This window comes from Mus pahari, chromosome 17 (assembly GCF_900095145.1).
Source record: "Mus pahari chromosome 17, PAHARI_EIJ_v1.1, whole genome shotgun sequence".
NCBI lineage: Eukaryota > Metazoa > Chordata > Mammalia > Rodentia > Muridae > Mus > Mus pahari.
This window is the reverse complement of record NC_034606.1, coordinates 39,588,400-39,612,951: the sequence shown is the minus strand read 5'-3', so window position 1 is coordinate 39,612,951 and position 24,552 is coordinate 39,588,400. Positions and strand designations below refer to the sequence as shown.

At 56.9% G+C, this 24,552-nt stretch overlaps 1 protein-coding gene across 4 annotated transcripts in view; it reads right to left on the bottom strand.

Annotated features, from left to right (window-relative positions):
• The window catches only part of Adgrb1 (adhesion G protein-coupled receptor B1), a 72,271-nt gene extending 48,672 nt beyond the window's left edge, over positions 1-23,599 (bottom strand). For all 4 annotated transcript variants that reach the window (XM_029547927.1, XM_029547930.1, XM_029547931.1 and 1 more), the window contains exons 1-5: positions 23,279-23,599; positions 9,918-10,928; positions 1,455-1,616; positions 590-700; positions 33-197 (exon numbers count right to left, since the gene is read on the bottom strand). In XM_029547927.1, coding sequence (XP_029403787.1) covers positions 33-197; positions 590-700; positions 1,455-1,616; positions 9,918-10,701 — 1,222 coding nt within the window. In that variant the 5' untranslated portion in view covers positions 10,702-10,928; positions 23,279-23,599. The remainder of the gene's footprint in view (positions 1-32; positions 198-589; positions 701-1,454; positions 1,617-9,917; positions 10,929-23,278) is intronic.
• Positions 23,600-24,552: the final 953 nt, after the last annotated feature.

The following is a 24,552-nucleotide window of genomic DNA, read 5'->3' as shown; positions in this document are numbered from 1 at the left end:
GCCCCACCCTTCCCGGGCTCGGCACCACCCACCTGGACACACAGCTGAGTTGTTGCAGAGCCGCTGCTCCCTCAGAGGTCCACTGCACTGAGTACTGTACGAGGATGACACGCAGAAGCGGGTGCGGGTCTGCCATCCCTCACCGCAGGTGCTGGAGCATACGCTCCATGGGGACCACTCCTCAGCTGCTGGGTCACCTGTGGGTCCAGTCCTGCAGCATCATGGACCTGCCGTTCCCCTTCCCGTAGGGCAGTGCCAGGTTTGGAGATCCATTGGGGAGGCAGGACCTTGTTTGGGGGCACAGGCTGGGGTTCTGTAGGTCTCAAAATGACCTACTTTCCCACTAGCTTGGCTCCACAAGGTCTGGGTCTGACTGGGACAGGGTTCTAACTTTTCTATCAGCTCCCGTAAGCCAGTCTGCCTGGAGCAGGAGTCTGGCACAAACTGGATGAGATGCATTATAGCCGTAAGTTATTAGAATTACTACTGGCAACTAGAGGCCATTACTGACCTGGTCCCGGAAGCCAACTCTCTCCCCTCCCTGCCTTGGGCTGTGTGTAGGCCAGTCCTACCCACCCTGCCAGCTCACCAGTCTGGGGAGATGGGAACCCAAACTGCTGTAGCTCATCCCCAAACTCCTCACGTCGCCGGGCATCCGTGGACCTCAGGGACTGGCTCCGTGAGCTGCTGCGCCCAGTGGCTGCGGGATGGGGTTCAGGTCAGCATCCCAGTGGGATTCCCTCTGTCCTTGGCCACAGCTGGCCACCTACTGTCACCAGAGCAGTCTAACCCCAATGGTCAACTGGGAGGCCCCATGCAGAGCATGTTCCCTGGCACCAGCTCTCTTCTGGTCACTACGGGCACCACTCTCTAAGGCTCGTGCCTCTTCTCCTTTCGGCCTCCCCGGCTATAGGACAACTCCTTAGAATGTCTGCTGCTTTCTCCTACCCAACATCCCATGCCTCCCTCCCTGTGAGATACACAGGGTCCTCCCCAGCCTCCGGAGAAGATGTCTCCTCAGGAAAGAGCATCCAAAAAAGCAAAACAAAACCGGAAGAGTGACAGTCTCATTAGAACTTGATTTAACTTTATGGAAGCAGCTAAAAAATGCATGAGGTCATTAGAAAGCCTTATTAGAGAAATACATCCCGGAGGCCTCTCCTGTTGGAGCTCACTGGCTTGACTGCAGCTTGCTTGTGCCCAGTGCTTGAAGAATCGGAACCCACATCAAGCTCCAGGTACCCTGCCTCCTCATAGATCCTACCTGGTCCGGGTTAGGCAGGGCCTTTAAGGCTCTGCCATTAAGGCATCCCTGTCCCCAGGCAAGTTTGTCTCATCAAAATCCCGCCTACTTTCTTCCCATTGACGTCCTACCCCGCCCCTTTCTGTTTCTGACTCCTCCCCGACTTGGCCCCACCCACCACTGCAGCCCCACCTTTGCCCTGCCCACTTACGACCGCAGGCCTTGCGATTGCACAGGCGACCTTCTTCCAGAACGCCCTCACAGCCTCCGCCCTCCACGCCGAGGGTGGGTAAGCAAGTGCGGGTTCGAGTTTGCAGGCCTCCCCCGCAGTCCCGCGTACATTCGCCCCACAAGGACCACAGTTTCCAGCCACCTGGGGGAAAAAGAGAAGCTCAGGGCCCTGCTGTCTTTGGGGTAGGCAGAGGCCCGAAAGGGTAGCTATGGACTTTGAAAGGGTAAGGAGAAACGAGGTCTGGCAGAGGTAGACGACAAGGTAGGGCAAGGCCATGGGAAACTTTGCCCTAGGTTCCGACTCCCTTTAGAGGGTTGCTGTCTGCCCTGAGCCAGGCGGTCCTAGGTAGGCCTGGGATAAGTATCCACTGTGGTCCCAGACTGACTTTTTGAGTAAACAGTCACTTCCTGCTCACCCCGTGCTGCCTCTTAGTGTGAGGCCTGGTGACCAATGTGTGCCACCATTCAGAAACACCTGAATCCAGCCAGCCTCTCCATGGGCCTTCAAACCCTGAGATTGTTCCTTGGTATTCCTAGCCAATCAAGGTCACTGCCAAGGTCTTCACATCTTCACTCCAGAGCCAGGGTAGGGAACGACCACTCCCATTACTGGTAGCCTGAAACCTCCCCTAGACTATAGATCTGCCCACCTACTGGGCAAAGCAGGGCACAAGGGTCCAGGCCACTCTGGGCTACTCACCTGGCTGGCACGATGGTAGAAAGAGGCCCTGACTGAGCTGAGAACCTAGAGACGGTAGGTTCCAGAATGTGCATGGACCTGCCTGATGGCCCCATGGATCACAGGCATCTCTCCCCGGGGCCTTACCATCTGCCCAAGGAGAGCCAAATTCAGGGTTTGAAAAAGACCACAGCTAGAGCTGGCCCAGCATCCCTTGCTTGTGCTCAGATGGACCAGCAGGGGGCGCTGGGATTCCAGTGAGTGAGTGGCCCTCTAGTGAGCGATGTGCTCACTCTTCTGAGGTGGGTAGGACTGGAAGGGTCCTATGCCTTCCAGGCTCCTATGCCTCTTGCAGAGCCCCAAACCTCCACCTCTGCCAAGGTGCCAAGCTAGGGAGTCAGGGTTGCAAGATCTGAGCAGTAGCTATATCATCAATACCATCTTCACCTTCACCAGAAGGTCCCAGGGGTGGGGTCAAGGGCACAACTAGGGTACAGGAAAAGGCACACCATGATACCCCCTCCAAGACAAAGTTGAGAGTAGCGGCCAGAAAGTCTCCCGCACAGCCTCACATGCATAATAGGAAAGACAGCACAGCAGCTGTTCCCAGAACGGGGCCCAGGTGGCCGCTCTGAGGCCGCCGGTCACAAGCAGGAACAGCTCATCCAGGTCAGACTCTGGGTCTTGAACCAAATCTGATTCCAGATCTCAGCCCCACCCTCCAGCCCCAGAAAGGCCACCTGCCAGGACCAACCATGGTTCAGCATTCTAGCCTCAGGAGTCTCTCACCTGCCGCAGCCATATTCCCCACTGTGTGCTTCCAGACAAAGGAGCCAGGAGTCTCTGAGGCAGGCCCGGCGTGGGGTCAGGGTTCTGTATCCTGCGTGTTGCCCCCTCACTGCTCCAGCCCAGCCCCCACAAGGAAGCCTGAGTGATGTGAAAACTGGCAGTGGGTGGGAGAGAGGGTGTCCAAGCTGGGCTAATCGGAGGATGCCACTCAGTTCCCATGGCAACTACTGCAGCACACAGCCTTTCAGGATAGACCCAGGTTAGGCCTCAGCTGCCAAAACACCCACTATTTCGGGGCTTGTTACCTTGGTGACCCAGGTGGTGAGGATGTGGGAGGGGGGAGGGGAGAGAAGAGGTGGGGCATATCAGAAGCTGGGGGAGAGGGGACCCTGTGTCTGAGGATGGATGCCTTCCTCTGGCTCAGCCCTGACTCTGGTCCCACCGAACCCTGATCCAGGCCATACACTGAGTCCTGGCTGTGGCTGTATACTAAGCCCTGATCCTAGACTTTCCTAGACTTTTACTGATTCCTCACCCTGGTCGCAGACCAGCATCTGGCCCTGTCCACTTGTCCCTGGTCCTTGGATGCTAGGCAGAGGATCCCTGATCCTCCATTACATACTGGGCCCTGATCTCAGCCACAGACTGATTCCCCAACGTGGCCCACACTCCTTCCACTAATGAATGTTCAGAAAGTGGTAACTGCTGTTTTTATTATCATTATCATTTTCATTTTTAATGTGTGTCCTCACACACAGCTGACATGATAGATGTTGGCCCAGACTGAAAGCATCCATGCCAGAGGGAGAGTTAGGAAGGAAGAAGCCCCAGGGCCAAAGTGAAGGGCACCAGGGGACACAGAGGTGCGTCTGGGCTGGGTGGGCACAAGGGGGCAGTGAAGGAGCAGGCAGGGCTCAGGGGTGGGCTGCCCCTCCAGGCCCGGAAAGAAGCTGTCATTCTTCCTAGCTCAATGCTTCCTCTGTCTGGCGGCCTCATTTCCATCTCATTACAGGCATGAATAGAGCCAATTATCGGCCAGGCAGGCCGGCCACCCAGGAGGGAGGGTGTGTACTGAAGAGGCTCTGGTACTCTTCCCACCCTAATGCCCTGGCTTGAGGGTGGTGGGTTCCCCTGATCCTGCACCCCAAGTGAGTTGAAATGGGGAGAAGAAAGGAGATTCCCCCCTCCCCCAGCCAGTCTCTCCCGAGTTCCTGGGATCCCCTTTGGAGGAGGAGAACCATGCACTTCCAACTTCGTCCAGCAGAGGGAACCCTACTCCAGCAGGTTGAACAGCAGATCTTTCCTGCACATTGCCACTTGGCTCACCAGGCTCTAGTGGCAGATCCAGGGACAATCCTGGCCCAGAGGGCTAGCAAGACCCCTGCCCCCGCCCTCACACACCCCCCCAGGACCCAGCTGGAGCAGGACTGTCACAAAGTACTTAGACACTGGTCCCAACAGCTGAGTCTGCAGCTCCTGGACCAGAAACAAGGGAGACACTAAGGGTAAAAGCAGGGGCTGCGGAGGAACCTGTCCCCACAGCCCTTCACTGGGCAGATCCTGATTCAGCCAGCTGCAAGCTGCCAGCAACTGTCAGGGTTGGCAAGGAACAGCACTCAGATCCCAGGGTAGATTGAGAGAGCAGTGACCAAGTCTACTGTCGACGGTGTAGCTCTGGCCTCTCTGATCCCCGTAGCCACACAGCCTCCTTTAGGCCTTAGGCAGACTCTACAAATGAGTACTGTCCCAACCCCAATCCTCAGGGGCGGGAAGAAAGGCACTAGACAAGCAAGCAAGCCACATCTGTAGGCAATTCCTGCTGCTGGGTGTTCCCTGTCCTGAGATGGGGCCTATTTAAAGGCTCAAGACATTTAGTCTATGCCGGAGACCTAAGACAAGTGGCCTCTGTCCTCAGATAGCACAGTGGGTGGCAGAGGCTGCCGACCTTCCTCCCATCACCGTGGCAGGCATGACCAGAGTTCAGGTCACAAGGACTTCTTGCCCCTGGCCAAGCAGGTGCAGTTCTGGCACAGAGCTGAGGCAGGTGACACAGTATGAGCTAGGGCACATGGGAATTTCCCTGTGGGTGATGGTATTCACCACATCCAGCGTTTCCACGGGGCCCTGTCCTGTTCTTTCTTTCTAGCAGAGTTGTCTATAATGTGCACTTAAGCATGTTTTCTATATTTTTCTAAGATGTGTGTGTACATGTGTGCATGAACACACACACACACACACACACACACACACAGAGCCAAGATGGCAATAGAATCTTCATAGTGGACCATGGTACCTCTCTATTACCCGTGTCACCCCTACAAAATCCACTGAAGCCCAAACCACACCTAGAGGCTCTCCCTAGGCCCAGCCTCTACTTCTACACACTGCCTCACCTCCTCTAGGGTGTCTTGAGGGACTGAGATGCACAGGGTTTGGGGGATCCCAAGCCAAGGAGGACAAGGGCTGCAGGCACAGTGAGGGGATCTGCTCTAGTCTTTAGGAAGTCATGAGCCCCTGGGCATCCCAGGACCCCCAGGCCAGTGTAGCATATGCACATACCCTGACTAAACCAGGAGACTCACCCCAGCCTTCCACCTCAGGCAAGTGCACTCAGATACATTTAGCAATGCATACACACTAGGACTCAAATATAGGCTGGAATGCACACCCACAGCAACACTCACAGGGATACATTCACAAGAACATATACATCCAAGGATACTCACGGGGAAACACAGGAACACAGTCATGGGAACACATGGGAGGCACAGGACTCACTCACAGGGACAAACTCAGAGAGATATACAAGGGCTCATGGGCCACACTCACAGCAGCACACGATGACACACAGAGACACACAAGAACACACGGAGACACACTCACAGACTCCCAGAAACTCACAGGCCCCACCTCCCAGAATCCTGCTTTTTCATTATCTTACATGTCATTTCTGCAATAATATTCTTTAATTAAAACATGAATATTTAAAGCAGCCCTTGAGAAAAAATGATTCATCTCACCAGCAGCAGAGACATGAGAGAGATAGAGGAGGAAGCAGAGAGATGGGGAACTGGGGACGGTGCATGATAAGGGTTGGTGCCAGGGCCTGGCAGCCTTAGAAGAATAGGCAGCAGGGACAGTTGCCCTAGCCTAGAATCCAACGTGCAACATGGCCATGTGTGTGGCATTTGGACAGGCCTTGTGTGGAGGGCAGGGCTGAAAATGGGCCACACACTCAGTGGGATGCCTGCTGACTCTCCATCTCAGCCAGGCATTGCCTGACTTAGGAGGGGATGGGTGCCCAAGCCTGCCTGCTCCCAGAAGACAGTGAGGGCAAAGGCCCTGGGCACAGAGCTCACAGGCAAGAGCGGAGCATCAGCCACACAACCTGACTCAGCATGGAGAGTTGCCTAACTTGCGTCCTTAGCCACTGCCACCACCGCGGCAGAGCTGAGTGCACAGGATGTCTGTCACCTGGTAGTCTGCCGTTAGTCCATCCCTTATAAGCTATGTGACCTTCTACCTCTGGCCTGATTTCATAAGCATGTGCTGGTGCCTTCTTTGGACCTGGGTCCTCCATACTTGGGAAGCATCAGTGAGTGGGGTGTGCCCAGCGTCTGCGGTGCTCACATTAACACAGGCAGTGAGTAAGAGGCCCACTGGAGGAGTTGTACAGCATGTTTGAAAGTGATTCTTGTTAGAGAAGGCAGAAAGGGAAAAGGTGTTTCACTGGGCAGGACACACAATGCTACAGGGACGAGCCTAGGGAGGGGTTAAGGAGGGATCCTCGGGAGGCAGGGCAACTGTGAAAAGATGACCAGGGCAGGGACAGCATCTGCTGGGGACTGACTCATGGCACATAGGTGACACTTCTAGAACAAAGTCTGCACTCAGCGACCAGCCATTGCTGTCACGGTTGGGCTCCTTCCCCTCCCACGGACAGGAAGTGGCAGACAGAGTCCGCATGCAGGATGCAGGCCCCTGGCATGAGCTGAGTGATCAGTCTACCCTACTCAGAAGAACACGCCCTCTGCCTCCTATGCTGGGCTCTAGCCCTTGTGTCCTCCAAACTACCTTCCAATAGGCCAGTGGCCAAGCAAGTCAAACAGACCAAGCCCACCCTGGATACACATACACACACTCGCCATGCACACACAAGCCTACATGCTCAGTGCCGCGTACATACATACCTGGTATATATACATACACCCACAGACACATAAGCAGTTGCAATGCGCTGCATGAACACCCTCATGTTCACACATGTACACATAAAAAAATTTTTTGGCGTATTACTAGGAGTCTGCCTAGCAATAAACAAGGACATATGTGGGCTCACACAATGCTGGCATACAGAGATGAGACTATACACACATAAATGCAAGACACTGCAAACACGATAATCAAACCAGTATAATCACTGGGTTTTCATGTGTCATACATGTGAACATGTGATTACATGAACTTACATGAACACATATGTGCAAAATACACTATATATATATATGCATAGCCACCATATACATATATATAAATGTGCATATGTGTGCACAAACAGTGCACCCTACCATACACACATGTACAATTCATGCATGTACATTCATGCACACCTCCTCCCACTTGCCTCTGCCAACACTGTCAGAATCCATATACTGACCTGATACTCACACTGCCCAAGCTCAACCTGTACACACCCCTGCCTCTGTCTGCCTCTGCTCCTAGGCTCTCAGAGTTGACCTAGCAATAAGCAAGAATACCGACGCTTCGCCATTGGCTGCTTCACCCCCACTCTTGTCCTCACAGAAACAGAAGAAGGCATTCTCAGGCCCCCAGAGATGAGAACTGAGGGGCTGGCTTAGAAACACAGGTGAGCCAGGGTCAGAACCAAGACTCCAAAGTGGGGTTCCAAGGCCGAAGTTCCAGCCTGGGCCTGTATGCATTCACCAGGGACCAGGGTTATGCTCACATACCCTACGACCTGTGTCACACACGTCTCAGCTTCACGTTCTACCTCTGCCCTCAAAATCGTCCTTAAGCTGCATCTGCAGTCCTGCTTCCTCTGTCCCACATGGATGTCCTCATTCCTGACGGGGCGAGGCTTGATCTTCTTCCTGCCTCCACACCCACCCCCTTTCATCCATAGTCCATCGGTTGCACCAAAAACTCTCCTCCTCCTCCCTCCTCCTTCCCACAGGCCAACACCAGCCACCTCCCCATCCAGGCTCCTGTGAGGAGCCCCGGTACATCACTCCATTGCACGGAGCCTTCCCAAAGTCCTTCTGTTCTCAAGGTCATGTAAACACTCCACAGAGAAACCTGGCCACTTCACGGCTCCCACGGCAAAGGCGCTCACATACTCATTCCTTGGGAAATAAATGCAGCTACACAGTGCCTCTGGCCCCATAGCATACAAGCACCTTCATTTGGTGCCCCTAGCATTTATCATGCCAGCCCCGGAGGCCTTAGCTGCTGGCAGCTGGGCCAAGGGTTTAGAGCAACATCCAGTAGTTCCCTGGCACAGTAGCTGCCCCAGTATCCCACTGAGGTCAGGCTGCTGCCAAGGGGTATGACTGTGGCCCCAGTCAGAAACAAATAAAATCAAAGTGGTGGTGCAACCCCTAAGAATCGTTTTGCAGATGTGGGAACCAAGGCTCATGACAGTTAAATGATGGGGAGTGGCAGAGTATGGTGCATGGCCAGATCTGCTCGTGACAGCTGGCCCCGTCCTCCTGCCTCTTCCCACCCCATCTCTCTATTCTTCCAGGGTTCCCTTTGGGCCCACTCCCATTCCTGTCACACAATGAAAGCTGCCTTTGTCAAGGTCACAATGACCTCCAGCCTAACCTGCAAGAAGGCTGGTCCTCCACTTTTCTTCCCAATCACAATGACAGAATCTTCAGAATTTCCTCTGAAGACCCCGAAGAGGCCGGCTCAGCCTCAGTCTCACAGAGATCTAGGCCTGGGACCTGTCACAGGGCCTTGACCAGAAATGTGCCTGGGGCATGGCCTTGTGGCCTCTGAAACGCGAAGGCTGTGGGATGCCCGCTCTGGGTCTCCTTGCATCAGGTCCTCAGCCAGGCTTCGCCTTGGCCCTACACACCATCAGGGAATAATCTTGTCTTCTTATTCCCCAACGTCCCCTTGATGTTGGCTCAGCTCGTGTCTCCAGCTCAAATCTTGGACAGCCCTACATCTGCTCTCCTCCTGTTACAGATAGGATGCTCATAAAGATATGCTGATAGCACCATGACCACCATGACCAGCCACCGACCCCTCGCATCCCCATCAGGCCTGGACCTTGTCTTCCTGAGGCCACTGTCCTCAGGTCTCCAGCCCACGAGACCTCTCTAGCCTTGAGTAAAGACAATGCCTTTCTCAACACTGGGCTTCTGGGTGTCCTTGACACCCTGGTTCTGCTTGGGATGGCTACATACTATTGGGTGGTGTGTCTTTCTCCTGTGGCCACTGGCCGAGGTTGGCATTGTGCCCCTGGTCTCACTACCACTCCTCAGTGGCAGCCGCTGTAGACATGCTACACTGAGCCCCCAAACCTTACCTCCTGGCAACAGCCCTGTGAGTACTCTGTCTATGCGTGCTCCCATGCGCCACCCTGGGGAGGCACTGACCTCCACTTTAGTCCCCAGACACCAGGTACTGTACCCTAAGGATGCTTGAAAATGTCGTTGTTGGAGATCAATGTCCTCCCACTATAGAAGATTTAAACCGAGGAAGTGGCTTGAGGAAACTGGCTACTGATCCTTTCTTCCTTCCCTCCCTCACACGCCACGCCCTATGTGGGTTGGGCTTTCTATCCTGGGAATGAAGAGCCACTGGCAATTTGAATTCTACACGTGGTCTCTCAACCCGGATGACAAAGTGATGCTGGACAGACCCCAGCCTCGGGGACTGCACTCTCCCTTACACTCTCATTATATCTGCTGCAGAACTGTACAGGGTTCTCTGGATGCCACTCACCTGCTGAGCCGTGACCACCTCGGTCCTGGGTCAGGCTGGTGAGGCAGTTCTCAGGGCCACCAGCTACGCCGTCCCTCAAGCAGACGTCCCCACGTGGGACCAAGGGGCTGGAAGCAGGGTCTCCAGCATCTCCACCCAGGCAGGCGCAGGGAGTCTGCATGATGCCACAAGGGTGTGAGCTTCGGCTGCCGGCTAAGCAGGCATCCAGCCAGCGACACAGCATCTGACAGGCAGCATGGCTGGGGTTGCGATTGCCCACCACCAGGTACTCCACGGAGAAGTCGTCACCAGAGCTGGTGAACTCGCCCTGGGGACCGAGGTCACCGTCTTGGGGTGGCTGTTGGCGTTGCATCTGTAGAAACTGTTTGCTGGCCTGAAGGAAGGCTAGGGGTGCAGAGGGATCGCAGAGTCGCAGAACTTCGTCAAAGCTCTCCACACCCAGGTAGGTGCGTGTGGACTCCAAGAAAGAGTCGAACTGGTAGGTACGAACTCGGCCGGGGCCACTGCAAGGTGCAGGTGCCTTGGCCACCTTCATGTAGAGCGTGTAACGACGAGGGTCCGGGTTGCGAAGGGTCCAAGAGCAGCGTGAGGCGTTGGCCGGAAACACAGCAGCCGCGGAGAAGTAGCCGAAGAACTTGCCCTGCACCAGCGTGGTGCACTGCTCTGTCCCAGGCCCTATGTCTGCCCCAGAGGCAGCGCGCGCCCAGCGCCCCAGTAGCAATAGTAACAGCAGGAGTGGAGCAAGGATCCAGATGGGGCCCGGGGCAGCAGCCTGACCCCTCATCCTAGCTCGCGGGGCCGCTGGGGTTCCGCGGGCTGGGCAGGCAAGTGCAGGCCAGGCCTTGACATGCCAGGGTCCGGCAGCAGGCAGGGCCGTCCAGGGCAGTGAGCCAGAGGCAGGGGCTGGGTGAAGGCAAGGTGGGGGCAGGGCAGGGTTTCAGGAGACAGTGGGAGCAGCGATGACTCCTAAAGTCCAGACTCCTGGTGTTTGCCTGTGGCTTCCAATGGTAGCTGAAAGAAAAAAAATGGTCTCAGGGCTTAAAGAGGCAGACACTTAGTAGGTCTGGTGAGGCATGAGGCTTTGCACAGTATGGCACCTTTTCTGTCCACCGGCTCCTCTGTCTCCACCAGTGGTCCAACCTAAGGGACCTCCTCCTCTCCCTTCCTAAGGAGGGTAAGCCATGCCCCTCCGGCCTTTACTGCCATGCCTGGTTAATTATGGGCCCTGAATCTGCTCACACTCTCGGGGCCTCTAGGAGTAGGAGCTTGGCTCCCTCAGACCCTCTCTAGTGTGCCTGGTTAATCGTGGGCCCTGCCTGGATCGACCCACACTATCTGAGCCCTAGGAGTCAGAGCCACTCAGTGGCCTTTCTCCTTCCTGAAAATCTGTCAATCGTACAGGCATGGAAGCAGGCAGGAAGGAAGAGGAGAGAGGTCACCATGTTATTTCCCAGGGCTCCCAAGAGACCGCATACCTTTCCATAAACCTGGACCGGGTACTGACTGTCATCAGAGGAGGTAGGATGCAGCCCTGGAGGCGAAGGGCGTGCTGTGGTGTTGCTATGACAGCACCTACCACCTGTTTCTCATTCATGGCCGTCCCTGCACTGCAGCTGGGGATTCCCTTCCTCACTCTCCTATCTGCCTCGTGTGCCCTCACCTTGCCTCTAGCTCTGTGTGGCTACACGGTTGGTTACCCCACATTTCATGATGAGGAAGCTGCCGCACAGAGAACACGTGACTTCCTCAAGGTCATAGGAAGTGGGTAAGAAAACACAACCTAAACCCTGGACTGATCATGGCCTAGTGTCCCCGGGGAAGACCTTCCATCCACAGGACTGGCACCATGAGGTGGTTCCTCGTGCACCCCTGAGGGAAAAAAAAAGCTTGAGAGCTAGCCTGGGCTCAGCAGGAGGCATGCCACCCAGCCCAGAACTCACTCTGTAGACCAGGCTGGCCCCGAGCTCAGAAATCCACCTGTCTCTGCCTCCCAAGTGCTGGCATTAAAGGCATATGCCACCATTGCCCGGCCTTGCCTTGTTAGAGACATCAGTTTCCCCACTGTCCCTCCACAGCTGAACCAGTAGGGGAGGAAGGGAGGCCCTTGCCAGGTTCCTCCTTCCGTGCCCTCTCAGCCTCTGGGTGCAGAGTCTCATTGCCGCTGCTGACTCTGTGTATGTGGCAGCCTGCCCCACCCCAGGGGCTCTCCGTGTCCTGCAGCCTGGGATGGACTGAGTAGCAGTTCAAGATCAGTCACAGCTCTGCATTCCATGCCAGCGTCCTTCCTGGACTGCCCCCTGAGCAGTCAACAGCCTCCAGGCTCAGCCCCAACCTAGGCGGAGGTTTCTCAAGTGATGGAAGCCAGGAGGCTTGAAGCTGGACAGTTCTCACAGAGCCTCTGTTTGTGCCTCCATAGAATGACAGGATCCCAACTATCCCTCAGAAGGAGGGTCAACACACACACAGACACACACACACACACATACACACACACACACACACACACACACACACACACACACACACACACACACACTCCAACCCCATCATGGTCTTTAGAAAGTCCAAACCTGCACTGCTAACTTATAACCATGGCAACCCCATGCACCCTGGGAAGGCCTCTCCATGTCTCCTCTCTCTACTCCTGCCAGCTCCGAGGTAAACACCGTTAGGGGTGACCTCTGATGTGACCTCACAGAGCCCCCCTGACCACTCTCCCTATTACAGAACCAGAGAAGCATGGCCTGAGTCCCCCGCAGTCTGCTGAGTCCTTCACTCGGTTGTTCCTGATACCAGTCCCTCAGTAGAGCCCCAGCCAGGGGTGTGCACCCCCACTATGAAAAGCAGAGGTCAGTTCCAGGCCTAGGGCAATGCTGGTAAGGTCTACAGGAAACATTTAGCCAAGCCTGGTACAACTGCCCATGCTATCACGATTCCACCCCCAGGGCCGGCCAACCTCACTCTGTCTCACCCAGAAAGCCCAGGCCATCTTAGGATGACTGTGATCTCCAAATCTTTTTTTTATGCCTTTTACCAAGGGGCCTACATAGCTTGAAAGGAACACTGGTTCCTGGGCTCTCTCCTCACAGGAGGGCATTGGCTCTGGAGTCCCCCGTCTCTAGATCTGAGGTCAGATACAATCACCGGCCCCTGGGCCTCTAGTATCCCATTTGGAAAATGGGCATGGCCTGGGTTATATTCTGAGCTCCCAACCTAGCCAGGCAGTGTGGGGTATCAGCGGTGTCCATAGAGCCCAGTGACACTGGGCTCCAAGGGTCAGCGTGGTGAGAAACAGGCAAACTCAGCTTGAGTTTTTGGAAGGACGGTACATGGCACATATTGCTCTATGCCAACATTCTGTCATTGCTACAGAGCACCTAAGGAATCCACTTCACATACGGCCAATAAGGTCCCGAGAAGATCCTACCCTTGTCCTTACTTACCACCAGCCCAGGACCCCAGGGCACTAGCTGAGCACAGGCCCTCCTGCCAGATTCTTGTCATCGGTCAACTCCTGTAAGATGGCCAACTACTCCTTGAGTCCTGGCCAAGGACATAGGTTCCCAGTGTCTGTTCCAGGGACAGGAGGTGGCCATGGAGGCCAGGGAGGGGCAGTACAGCCACAGAGCTGTCCCTTAAATGAGCCACCAGACATCCAAGGACTCACTTGCAGGCTGGGGACCAAGAGAGGATAAAGAGGAGGCAGGAAGCAGGGCCTAAAGTCAGAGACGGTTAAGGTCCTGGCTATTAAGGATGTAGGAGGTCACAACAAGGGAGATGGAAAAAGGGGCAGGTGAGAGTAATGTCCAATGTCCTCTCAGGCACCCTCACCCTCGGAAAACCCCAAAGCCTTCAACAAACACCACCTACGGAGTCTTTAGACAGGGTCCCTAAAACTCCCATGGGGGGGATGGGGCCACCAAGGGAGGGAGGTTCCTGCTTCTTCTGGAGGCACCCTCTAAAGCAGTGGTTCTCAACCTTCCTAATGTAATCCCTTGAGTACAGTTCCTCATGTTGTGGTGACCCCCCAGTCATAAAATTATTTCATTTTGACTTCATAATTTTGCTACTGTTATGGACTGTAAGATAAATAACAGGTATGCAGGAGATCTATATGCAACCCCCTCCAAAGGGGTCATGACCCACAGGTTGAGAACTGCAGCTCTAAAGCATCTCAGACTTGAGCTTGCCTCACTCTCAGCCTTGGAAAAGTCACTGCTGGCCCAAGGGCATCACAGCCAACACAAGAGAGAGCCATAACAGGGCCTGGCTGTACTCTGTTGCTAGGTAGGAATAGGAAGAAGTCTGGATGTCCGCACACTGGGCCTCTGCCTACACTCCAGTCTGTCCCCAGTGGCCTCAGCGCCCACTTGCCTGGCTCCTCCTACAAGTCCTCTTTCATCTCTCTCAGCCCAAGCCTCTGTGTGGGACCCAACAGAGACGGGCTCCTTACTGGCAGGGGCAAGGTCAAGCTCACCCTAAGGCTGGCATCTTGGAGGGCAGAGCCCAAGTGGGGCTCTGAGAGTAAGTTGTAGCTCAGGCTTCATTTGAGTCTTCTGTGGCTTTAGGGGACACAATGACAGAGAGAGAGAGAGAGAGAGAGAGAGAGAGAGAGAGAGAGAGAGAGAGAGAGAGAGAGAGAGAGAGAGAGAGAGAGAGAGAGAGAGAGAGAGAGAGAGAGAGAGAGAGAGGATTGGGGAGGGGAGACCTTTCTCAGCAGGGACAGAAGGTCATAGGCAGCGGATGCCAACTGGGGAAGTGAGGGCAGCTGGTGGCCCTCACTGAGATGGGGAGGTGGAACAGTCATGTGTCCTTTGCGTGACTGCATTTACATGTGTCTGTGCAAGCCCTGTCTACACACATGTGTGCGCATACAAGCACAGGCAAGGTGTGTTTATGCGATGTGCTGAGAAACCCAGCCTCAGAGGCATGCACACTGGGCTCTCCAGAGGGGGCTGAGCCGGTCAAGCTGAGAACGTTGGAATCACCTGGCCAGCAAGTTTCAGAACAACTTGGTGGCCAGGAGCTAGGCTAAAAGGGCAGCTGAGTCCTATGCTCTCCCACAGGAAGTGGCCCTGCAGCCCCTCTAGCATGCACACAGATCCTCTGCCCTGTGTAGCCTGTGTTCCTTCCCTCTGCCACAGCTAGTACACAGGCTGTTCCTCCAGAGGGTACCTGGGGTCCCCAAAGCTGCACCAGGATCCCTATGTTCCACACCTCCTAAGGCCATGCTTTGTACTTCCGGGGTGAATGTCTGGAAGCCCTGGCAGGACCTCAACAGCCTCATTCCTCAGAGATGTTCCAAGCATCTGTCAGGAACCCTGAAAGGAACTGCAGCTTGGCCTGTCGTGGGCTTCCCACATAGTTTTAGAGCCTAGAAGCTTCAAGACAGGCTAGAGATGGTTCATGTCTCCTAATCCCAAGTGTTGAGGGATCCTCAGGTTAAATGTTCCCAACTCATTATAAGATTGTTATTGGCTCTCTTTCTCTCTCTGGGAAAAGGAGAGACTACCTTGGCCTCCCAAACCAAAGGCCACATCTCTGGTAGAGAGTACCCTTCTCCAGGTCTGAGTAACACTGGGAAGTCTATATGCCTTCTACCCACTCTGGTTCCCAGAAGAAGGGTTCCAATTTGTACCAGATTCTCCCAATCTTTCCCAAGGCCCGATTGATCTACTTCCAGGAAGCTCTTCCTACTGTCTAGCCATCACTGTTCTGCAGAGAAGGCTGGCTACAGGACAAGGCATCTCCTAGGACCCCCCCCCCCAGAGAAGCCTCAGGGGGGTAGGAGAGGTGGTTGGGTGTCAATGGGGAGGTCCCACTGAAGGAATTCATAGATGCTTCAGCAGGTGGGGTGAAGAGCAGGAATCTGAGCGCCACCTGCAGGCAAGAATAAGCATAGCACCTCATGACCCTAGATTCAAGTCTTTGGGGAGTGGGGTAGGGGTGTGGGGGCGGCTATATCCAAAGACCAGAGGTTCCCACCTTGATTGACCCCAGCCTAAGAAGCAACCAGTCCAATGCAAACAACACACACACACACACACACACACACACACACACACACACACACACACACACAGAGCATCAGGCTCAGTAACAGTAACTTGGTCTCCACATCACATTCCAGAGGTATGGGGGGGGGGAATGCTGTCAGAAATCCCTCCCCAGCCTCAGTGTGTCCATCTCTTCTCAAGACCCTGCGCTAGCCCATATCAACAGATCAAACAGGGGCCTGGGCCTGGTGTTCCCTCCCTGCCCCAGGCTGCCAATGGCATCCTAGACACCAGCCACAAAAGCCACTCTGTAATCCTGCTGCATCTAAACAGTGCCCGCCTGTGTACTAGATGAGGCGGCCATGGGGGAGGGGCAGGTGGCCTGGGCACTGAGGACTGCCCAGGAGACAGGGGGGGGGGGAAGGCTGGGGGTGTCCCTCTTGCACACAATGCTTTCTCTACCCCTGCTCCAATGGGTCCCCCGAGCCTCAGTCACCAGTTGCAGAGGTGACCCTGCCACCTGCCTATGGGGCTCTAGTGGGGCCTCTGAAGTAGGCTCAAGGCAACCTGTGTGAAGCCCCCAGGGCACAGGGTCAGAGGGAGCCAAGAATCTGTGAAAGGCCTTCCAGGAGGTGCAAAAGCAAAAGAAGAGGGGGGTATCAGCATGGCTTGCTCCCCAGCCATGACCTCAGGCCTACCTGCTTGGTATAGCGTGGGCCAGCAAGGCCCCTTGAGGCTCCACATATAACAGGGAGGTGGGGTGGTCCATGCCTCAGTCCCACAAGAGACTTGGGACAGAAGAGCCTGAAATAGAGGTGGGAGCCACTAAGGGGATGTTGGCTGGAAACCATGCTGACCTGCCAGGAGGAAAGATCAGAGAGAACATGGGGCTGCCCTGGCAGTATCCAGAGGCGCTCTGTCTGGGCCCTGCTCTTCTCTGGGCCAGTGTGTAATCTGCCTTGGCTTAGACCTCCCAGAGTGGGCAGCACAACAGTGGCCTCCCCCACAGGGAAGCCAAGCATCAGCTGGCTCCAGGTCCCTTGAGCAGAAAAAGGCTGTTGTCCCTCACTATCCCACACCCCTGTCCATTGCACCTTGACCCCTGCGTCACTGCCCTCCTTCCCGGGTAGTATCCGGCACCCCAACCCTCCTGGCACTAAAGGCATGCCATATGCCCCACTCTCTTGGCCTGTGCTCATACTATGCCTCCTCCCTGCTGCTCAGGCCCAAGAAATCCAGGGCAGGTCTGAGGCCATGGTGGACAAGCAGGGCTCCTCCTGGCAGAGCTCGGGAGCTAGGTAGAGGAAAAGGGGGAGGGGGTGTTCCTGAGCCAGGACCTTTGGCAAGTCTCTTAGTGGCCACTCCTCTCCAGCTGCAACAGAACTCACCATAAGCCAGTGCTCACATGGGGATCTAACAGGAGGCTAGGGCCTGGACAGCAGGCTCCACCCTAGCTGCTACCAAGGGCAAGGAGGAGCCTCTTGCTTGGGAGAGCGAGGCTGAGGAAGACAGGGCATGTTCTGCAGGTGCATGGTTAAGCACTGAGGGTCTAGGGTGTGTATGCCTGTGCTGAACACTTTTGCAGAGCTGACTGTCGGTTGGGACATTGAAGGGCATGTGGAGTGGCAGAAAGATAGAAGAAGGACCTCAAGGTATGGCTTTGGAATTCCCCAGGTCATGTGAGGATGGCCCGGACTCTTGTGGCTGACCTTGACAAGCTCAGACATGGGGATACTGAGGGAAAGGTACCAAGTTCCAGGCCTACCCACTGACGTCCATGATCAGACTTCTCCATGCCCCTGAACCCATAGTAGGCCGCCAGAAGTCACTGAATGGAAACCTGGGCATGCTTGTTGGCACTGTGACTTTAGACAAGCGACTGTTCTGCCATGCCAGGTGGATGGGGGAGGGGGTGGGGATTGGTCAAAGTGAGATTGCCAGAGAACGGGCATACAGAGTGCCCAAAATAGGAGTGGAAGACCAGGCGTGGGGCACTGACCTCTGGGAACTCATTAGGTCTTTCAAAATCTGAGTGGAAACAAATATGGCTTCAGTGCTGGGGAGATGGCCCCCTGAGCCTGTGTCCTGTCCATCTCCTACATGTTCCTGCTACCCAGCCTGAGACCCAATTCTCATGCAGCCCAGGTTACCATGCCGATGGCTCTGGCAGCATTATCCTGTGACCAGAGCACACTGACCCCCAGAGCACACAACCTTGCCCCAGCATGCCACAGACTTTGTGCACACCTGGTTCCTTGCACCTGCCCAGGGGTCAGTCTCTCATGGACCGTTCAGTATACTGTGTTTGCACACTTGGACTTACACACAATGCTGTGTGCCTACCATGTGTGTGTGATAGCACATGCACAATACCACATGTACACTGCACACACAAGCAGGCTCACATCCTTGTAACTCAGAGAGCAAACATATGCTGCCACACACAAATATACATCCCTCCATCCTCATATATACTGTAGGAGCACCCTCATATTCAGAATTGTGTGATTCACACTCTACCTGCACACACACACACACACACACACACACACACACACACACTAATGCATAGGCAGTCCCTTTTTGGAAGAACAACCTTCAATTGCTGATCTTTCCAGGGACAAGTGACATGCTGATTCAGCCAGGTGGATTCTAGGGAACTGAGAGGCAGGGTTGGGCCACACAAAGAGCCCAGGCAGAGGATGACTTGAAGGAAGAGAGAACAGCTACAAGCCCTACAGTAGCAAGAATGAGGGGAGAGGTGGACACAGCACTCTTGACCTATCGTGGACCCACAGACCTTCTGGGACTGGTAAAATAGGTGGTAGACAAGTTGGGGACCTCAAACAGTTCTGAAGGAGGGGATTGAGGGCTGATGGTATGGGACAATGAGGGGCACTTGTGCATGGGCATGAGATGGTAGGGCTGATGGGTGGGGTGAGAAGAACCTCAGAGACCGATAAGATGCCAGCTGGTGATGTTGGCAAGGAGGGAGGGAAGGGTGCAAGGGGGCAAGTATGTGTATGGACTGTAGAGTGGAACTCGCCACCACCTGACTAGCAGAGGGTGCAGGAGGCCAGGGGCATGCCCTTCCTCAGCTGGATAATCTTGGAGCAAGTGACATGGGCCTCCCCAATGACTAGGATAGCCCCTGAAACCTGGAGCACATCCCACACCCCACCGTGTACATACGTGGACACACATGGGCACGTGTGACATATGTTCCACTTGCTGTGTGCTTCCACTGACACTAGTCCCAGTGAGCGCACAGTAGGTACAGGGTTTGGGCAGTGGTATGTGAGCCCTTTGTGTGTCTCTCTGTGGGGTACGTCTATGTCTGTTGCACACCGGCACATGGGCTACCTCAGGTCATATGTTTACCTATACCTTCTGTGCCACACACCCAGGGGTATGGCTGGCCCACACAACAGAGCATACATTCTGTCTCCTGATTGGTGTCCCTGAGACATACTACCCAAAGGGGCATCTACCACCTCTTTGGTAGGTCTATCGGCCCAAGTGACCCAAATGGCCTTCAGATGCTTCCTAGCTTCCAGAGTACAGGCCAAAGCCCTTAGGGCTCTTGGGGTCTGTCTGTCCCTCACCATCCTGTCCAGTTTCGGACTAGTCCTCACACCTGAATTCATTCTCCCAGGGCCTTTGGACTGCTGTTCCTCAACTGCCTTTCTGCCAACTGCAATGTGTTTCAAGGCCCTTTAGTCTTGGCCCTCCTGGGACTCTCTTAGGGGAATCTACACCTTTGGGCGACCTCAGCCCCTAGGATATGCCAGGCCCCTGTCTTATATCCTTATTAACCCACGCATTTGGGGTGTGCGTGTGTGGGAGGGACTTTGCCCAACCCTATATATGCTTTCAGCATGTTTGTAAGATGGGCACCTCCAGTGTTTGTTGTGCAACACTTCCTCTGTATGTATGTGGGATGTGCACAGGGTCCTACAGGCTCCGTGTTTACCCCAAATTCACAGGTTTATGCCTTGGTGCAGCTGCACCTCAGGCAGCAAAAGGGCCATGAACTTTCAGGCACTGGGTGGGGGTGGGGAAGGGTTACAGAACCGGTCAGGTTGTAGAACCCCTCAGGTTTACAAGAACCTTCCCCTTACTTAGGGAGGGAGGTGCTAGAGTCTTTTTCATGCAGTGGTGGTACAATGCAAACCTGTGGAAGGCTGCACGCTTGTACACATATGTTTGGAGCCTGCAGACTGTTCCATAAGCACGTGCATCCATTGGCACGTATGTACACGTGCCCACAAACACACAGTCACGCTTGTGCGTTGCACACCTAGGCAAGGCGAGTTTGGGAGAGGGTGATGCAGGCTCAGTCTGAGACACCAGGTGCGTCACTGGCTCTGGCAGCAGGAGCCAAGGGACAAGAGAGGGCGGCTAGGGGTTGCCCAAGATGGGGCCTGGAGCGCGGGTCTGCAGCGGAGGAGACGGAAGGGGCGGGCAGGGCTGGCGCGGCGCGGCACGGCGCGGCGCAGCGCAGCGCAGCTCGGGCGCCCTCTCTTGGACGTCCGCAGCAGCGCGCCGGGCCCTCGCCCTCCACCACCGCAGCCCGGCGCCGGTCGCTTGGGCCTGGAGCCCGCGGCATCCCCTGGGGACTGACTCCGCGTCCCCAGACCCGCTCTGGGAGACAGAACTGGGCCAGGCGGGCAGCCAGAGACCAGGGCGCCATGGGAAGCTGCCCAGGCCCCTGCCGCTCGCCGGGCCCTGCCTGGGGCCCGCTGCTCCCTGGCCTAACCGCTGTGTCCGCAGGCGCAGAGCCGCCTCGGAACCCAGCCGGCCTGGACGCCGCAGACCCAGCACATTGCGGACACCGGAACGTCGGTTCTCCAGATGAGCGCGAGGGGTCGGGGTTGCAAACGTTCCAAGAACATAAAGCGCGTTCCCATTTCGCGGTCTCAGCTACCGAGGCCCAAGAGCCTATGAGCAAAGGAAGGGGTCTCGGAGGGCTCAGCAAGTTGGCGGCGGCCCCTCCATGGCTCAAGGTCCATAGGAGTGCGGTATGAAGCCGAAGGCGACAAAATCGCCTCCTCTCCGCCCCCGCGCAGGATCGAGGCAGGGACAAGCGTCCTTCTCTCCCGACCCGAGGCAGCAAACTCCCTGGTCGCTCTCCCGGCGCATCGCGTGTCCGCGGGCCCTGGCACATCCCTTGGCCTTGGGGGCTTTGCTCCGGCCTCAAGGGCTGTGGCGCTACCCCGCCGGTTTCCAGTCCCTCGATTGAGGCGCAACAAGTCTGAAGGCAGTGCCGAGCAGCTGCGATCAGGGGAGAGGGAGGGTGTAGGGCCCCGTGCCGGGCGCCAGGCGCTCCGGGATCTCCGAACTCGCGCCATGTCCACCTCTCGGGACCGGGAGCCCGCAGGCAGGCTCGCGGGACTGACTCGGCGGCCAACCCCCTTCCAAGGCCCCAAATCTGCGCGCGCGGGGTCGCGCCCAGGAGCCCCTGCCCCCTCCTTCGCCTGCTTGACCTTGCTTGGGTACTCAAAGCCAGACCCTATGGCACCCCGGCGGCATCCGAGAGTATAGTTTTGAGGCCGCCCGCGATTGAGAAAGGTTTGCTACCTCCTCGACCTCCCTTGCTACTGCGGCTGCTGCAAGGGTCTCAGAGAAATGGAAGGCTTAAAGGTTCTGGGAGATGTTACATTCGCTTTCTCCGATCCCAAATACGGGATACCGCCTCTGAGATAAAGAAAAAGGACCCCAGCCTCTCTCCCCTCGCCTCCACCTGCTGTTTCTGTCCCTGCAGTAGCTCCCACGAGGGGCGTGTGTTTATGGTTCCAGAGCACAGAGGGTCTCCTTGGGCCCCCAGGGTGCAGACGCGCAGACCTCCCAACCCCCTCCCCAACACGTATGCCGAGCGGCTCCTCTGGGGCGGGAGTGCGCGCCCCGTGCCCACCCACGCGTCTTCAAGCCTTTCAACTCCCTCCGAGTTGCCGCTAAGGAATCTGCGCCCCAGACCCAGGGGAGAGGAACGTTCTGGGGACTTCAGGGAGGGAAGGGGCACGGAAGGAGTGGACTAGGGCTGGGCTAGTCTTAGCCCAGTCCGCGCGCTCCAAGAGAAACTTGGAAGCCCAAAATAAAAGTGGAAAGGGCAAGGGTGCCCAACAGGCCCGAGAGGGTGCCAGGCCGGTGCAGCCCTCTGGGTTGCCTGGGAGTGACCAAGCAGGAGCCACCGCGGCCAGGCGGAGGGACCCAAGCACAGAGCCGCAGCCTCCGACCAACCCTCAAGCCACCTAGCTTCGCTGCGATTCTCCATTCAGCCGCCCACCTCCCCGGGGCCAGGGATGATTTCTGTTCTGCTCATGCTGCACAGAGGACCAGAGCAAAGGGCTCCCGACCGGATCCCGAGCCCTCAGAATTTCAGGAGGGGGGCGGGGGCCATGCTCATTCCTAGAGGCAAAGGCACACAGCTCCGAAAGAGCGCAGCGGCAGCGGAGGCTGGTGGCCTCTGCCCACTGGAGAAACGCAACCGGGAGTGCTCGGTGCCCAGCCCCGCTGCTTCGGTCGGAGAGGGCAGCGGGCCGACCCAAAGTTCAGGGCAGCCTATCTGTGCCGCCTGTCCAACCGAACAGGAAAGAACACCGGGAAGGAATGAGCTAGGGCGTATGCGCGTGTCAGTTGTGATGGTGGGGGCGCGAGGACAGCCCTTTTTTCCGAATTTGGAGATAAGCCTCCGGGGGTCTCCTCTACCATTGTCGGGACTATAGGTGAGAGCTGTGACGGGAAGTCTGGGGGCTTTTCTGCCCGCCTCCAGCTCTGTTCTGGGGGTGGGGGTGAGATACAGCCGGGCCCTATAATATATGTAACGGGCTCTGGGTAAGATCAGGGAATGAGGGACACATCGGGTTGTCTCTCGCGAGCCTCCTTGGGCTGGCATAAGGAGCCAGGTGGGGCTCCCTCAGACCCCTGCTAGCATCTCTGTGTCGGAGCACCACGGGAACGCCTTCCCCGGCGCGTCCTGGGTCTGTGGGGGTAATAGAGCAGGGGGTCCTTCTCTGACCGAGCCTGCCAGGTTGGCCCGGCTCTGCCTGGTAAGGATGAGGGGGAGGTGAGGAGCACCAAGAAGCCTCTCCCACGTCCAGGGCGCCCCCTCCTCAGCCCGCCCAATGCGGGAGCGCAGGGACCTGCCAGATTCCATTGCCGCCGCTAGAAGAGGAAGGGGGCTGGGGGAATAGGGCTTGGGGGGGGGGGGCTTTCAAACTCCCGATCTCCAAGCCTAATCCTGAGAGCTGAGAAGCCCCAAACGGCGAAGTTAGGAAGTCCGGGAGGCCACCCCTCCTCCGACCCCCTCCCAGCGCGAGACGCCCCCTTTCGCCGCGCCCCCACCCACTTCGGAACCGTTCTTACCTTCCCCAGCAGCAGAGGCCCCACGGGCGAGCAAGGACTTGATCCAGCGACTTGCAAAGCCCCCGGAGCGCACCGCGTCGCCAGCGGCCGAGCCGCGCGCCCGAGCCGATCTGGGGCTACTGTCGCTGCCGCCCCCGACTCGCTTTGGGCCCCGCCGAGACGTTCCCAAGAGCGCACCCGCGGGCGCTCTCAGGCTCCTCCCCACCCCCTGCCTGGCGGAGCCCCCCGGGCGCCAGAAGGGTCCGGATGCCCTGGCTGCGGGCTGTGCTGGGCGCGCGGGCCCGGAGCCTGGCCAGGACGCGGCGCGGACGCCTGTGCCGCCGGCTCGCTCGCTCAGCTCGCTCTGCCGGGGCCGCCGCCAACGCCGCGCCCGCCGCCGCCGCCGCCACCACCGCCTGCGCCCGCCGCTCCCTCTCCGGCCGCGCCGCCGCTCCGGTCCTCTCGCCTGCCCGGCTCTTCTCGCCTTTTTTCCCTTCCTGAGGGGGGGGGGGAGCGGAGCGGAGCCGGGGGCGGGGCGGCGCGGGCAGAAGGAGGAGGAGGCCGAGGACGCGGAGAAGGAGGAGGAGAGAGGCAAGCTGCTCCCCCGCCCGGCTGCCGGCGCTCCCCAATCTCTCGCTCTCTGAAACTGGATCCCGAATCGGGAGCCAGAGACTGCATTACGGATTACATCAGGCTTTATAGAGCTTCCAGATCACACATTAGAGGGGGAGAGCGAGCGGGGGGCGGGTTGGGAGGAGGGGAGCGGGATCACGGAGAAGGGGTGCGACGTTCAGGCGAGCGCACCTAAGACAACCGACTCCAGCCCCACGCAGCAGGGAAGCCAAGAGTTGGGACTGTGCTCTCCTCTAGGAGCAGGGGAGTGGCTGCATCTGGGTGACAAGTGGTGGACCAACAAACGGATGGTTGGAGAAGAGTTAAGGGCTGTGCACAGACCTAGGTGTGTGGGTGGCGGAGGCAGGTGAATGTAGGTAGAGGCTGTCGGGAGGGTTGGTGGATGGACAGAGAGCCGTCAGGGTCAGGGTCGGTGGAATTGCAGAGGCGGGTGAGGGTGAGCAGGACTGGGAGAAAGTGGATTTGGTGGGTGGCACCATGGGGAGGGCTACATAGATGGGTGGGCCACGCAGATGGAAGGATGATGCACGCATAGGTGGATGAGTGGGTGGGTGGGTTGGATGAGTGATGGGTAAAGAGATGGAGTCAGAGGCAGGGACTGGGGCCCTTCCAGGGAGAGCAGGGGTGGGGCACTGAACCACTTCAGCCCGGTCTAGACTTCC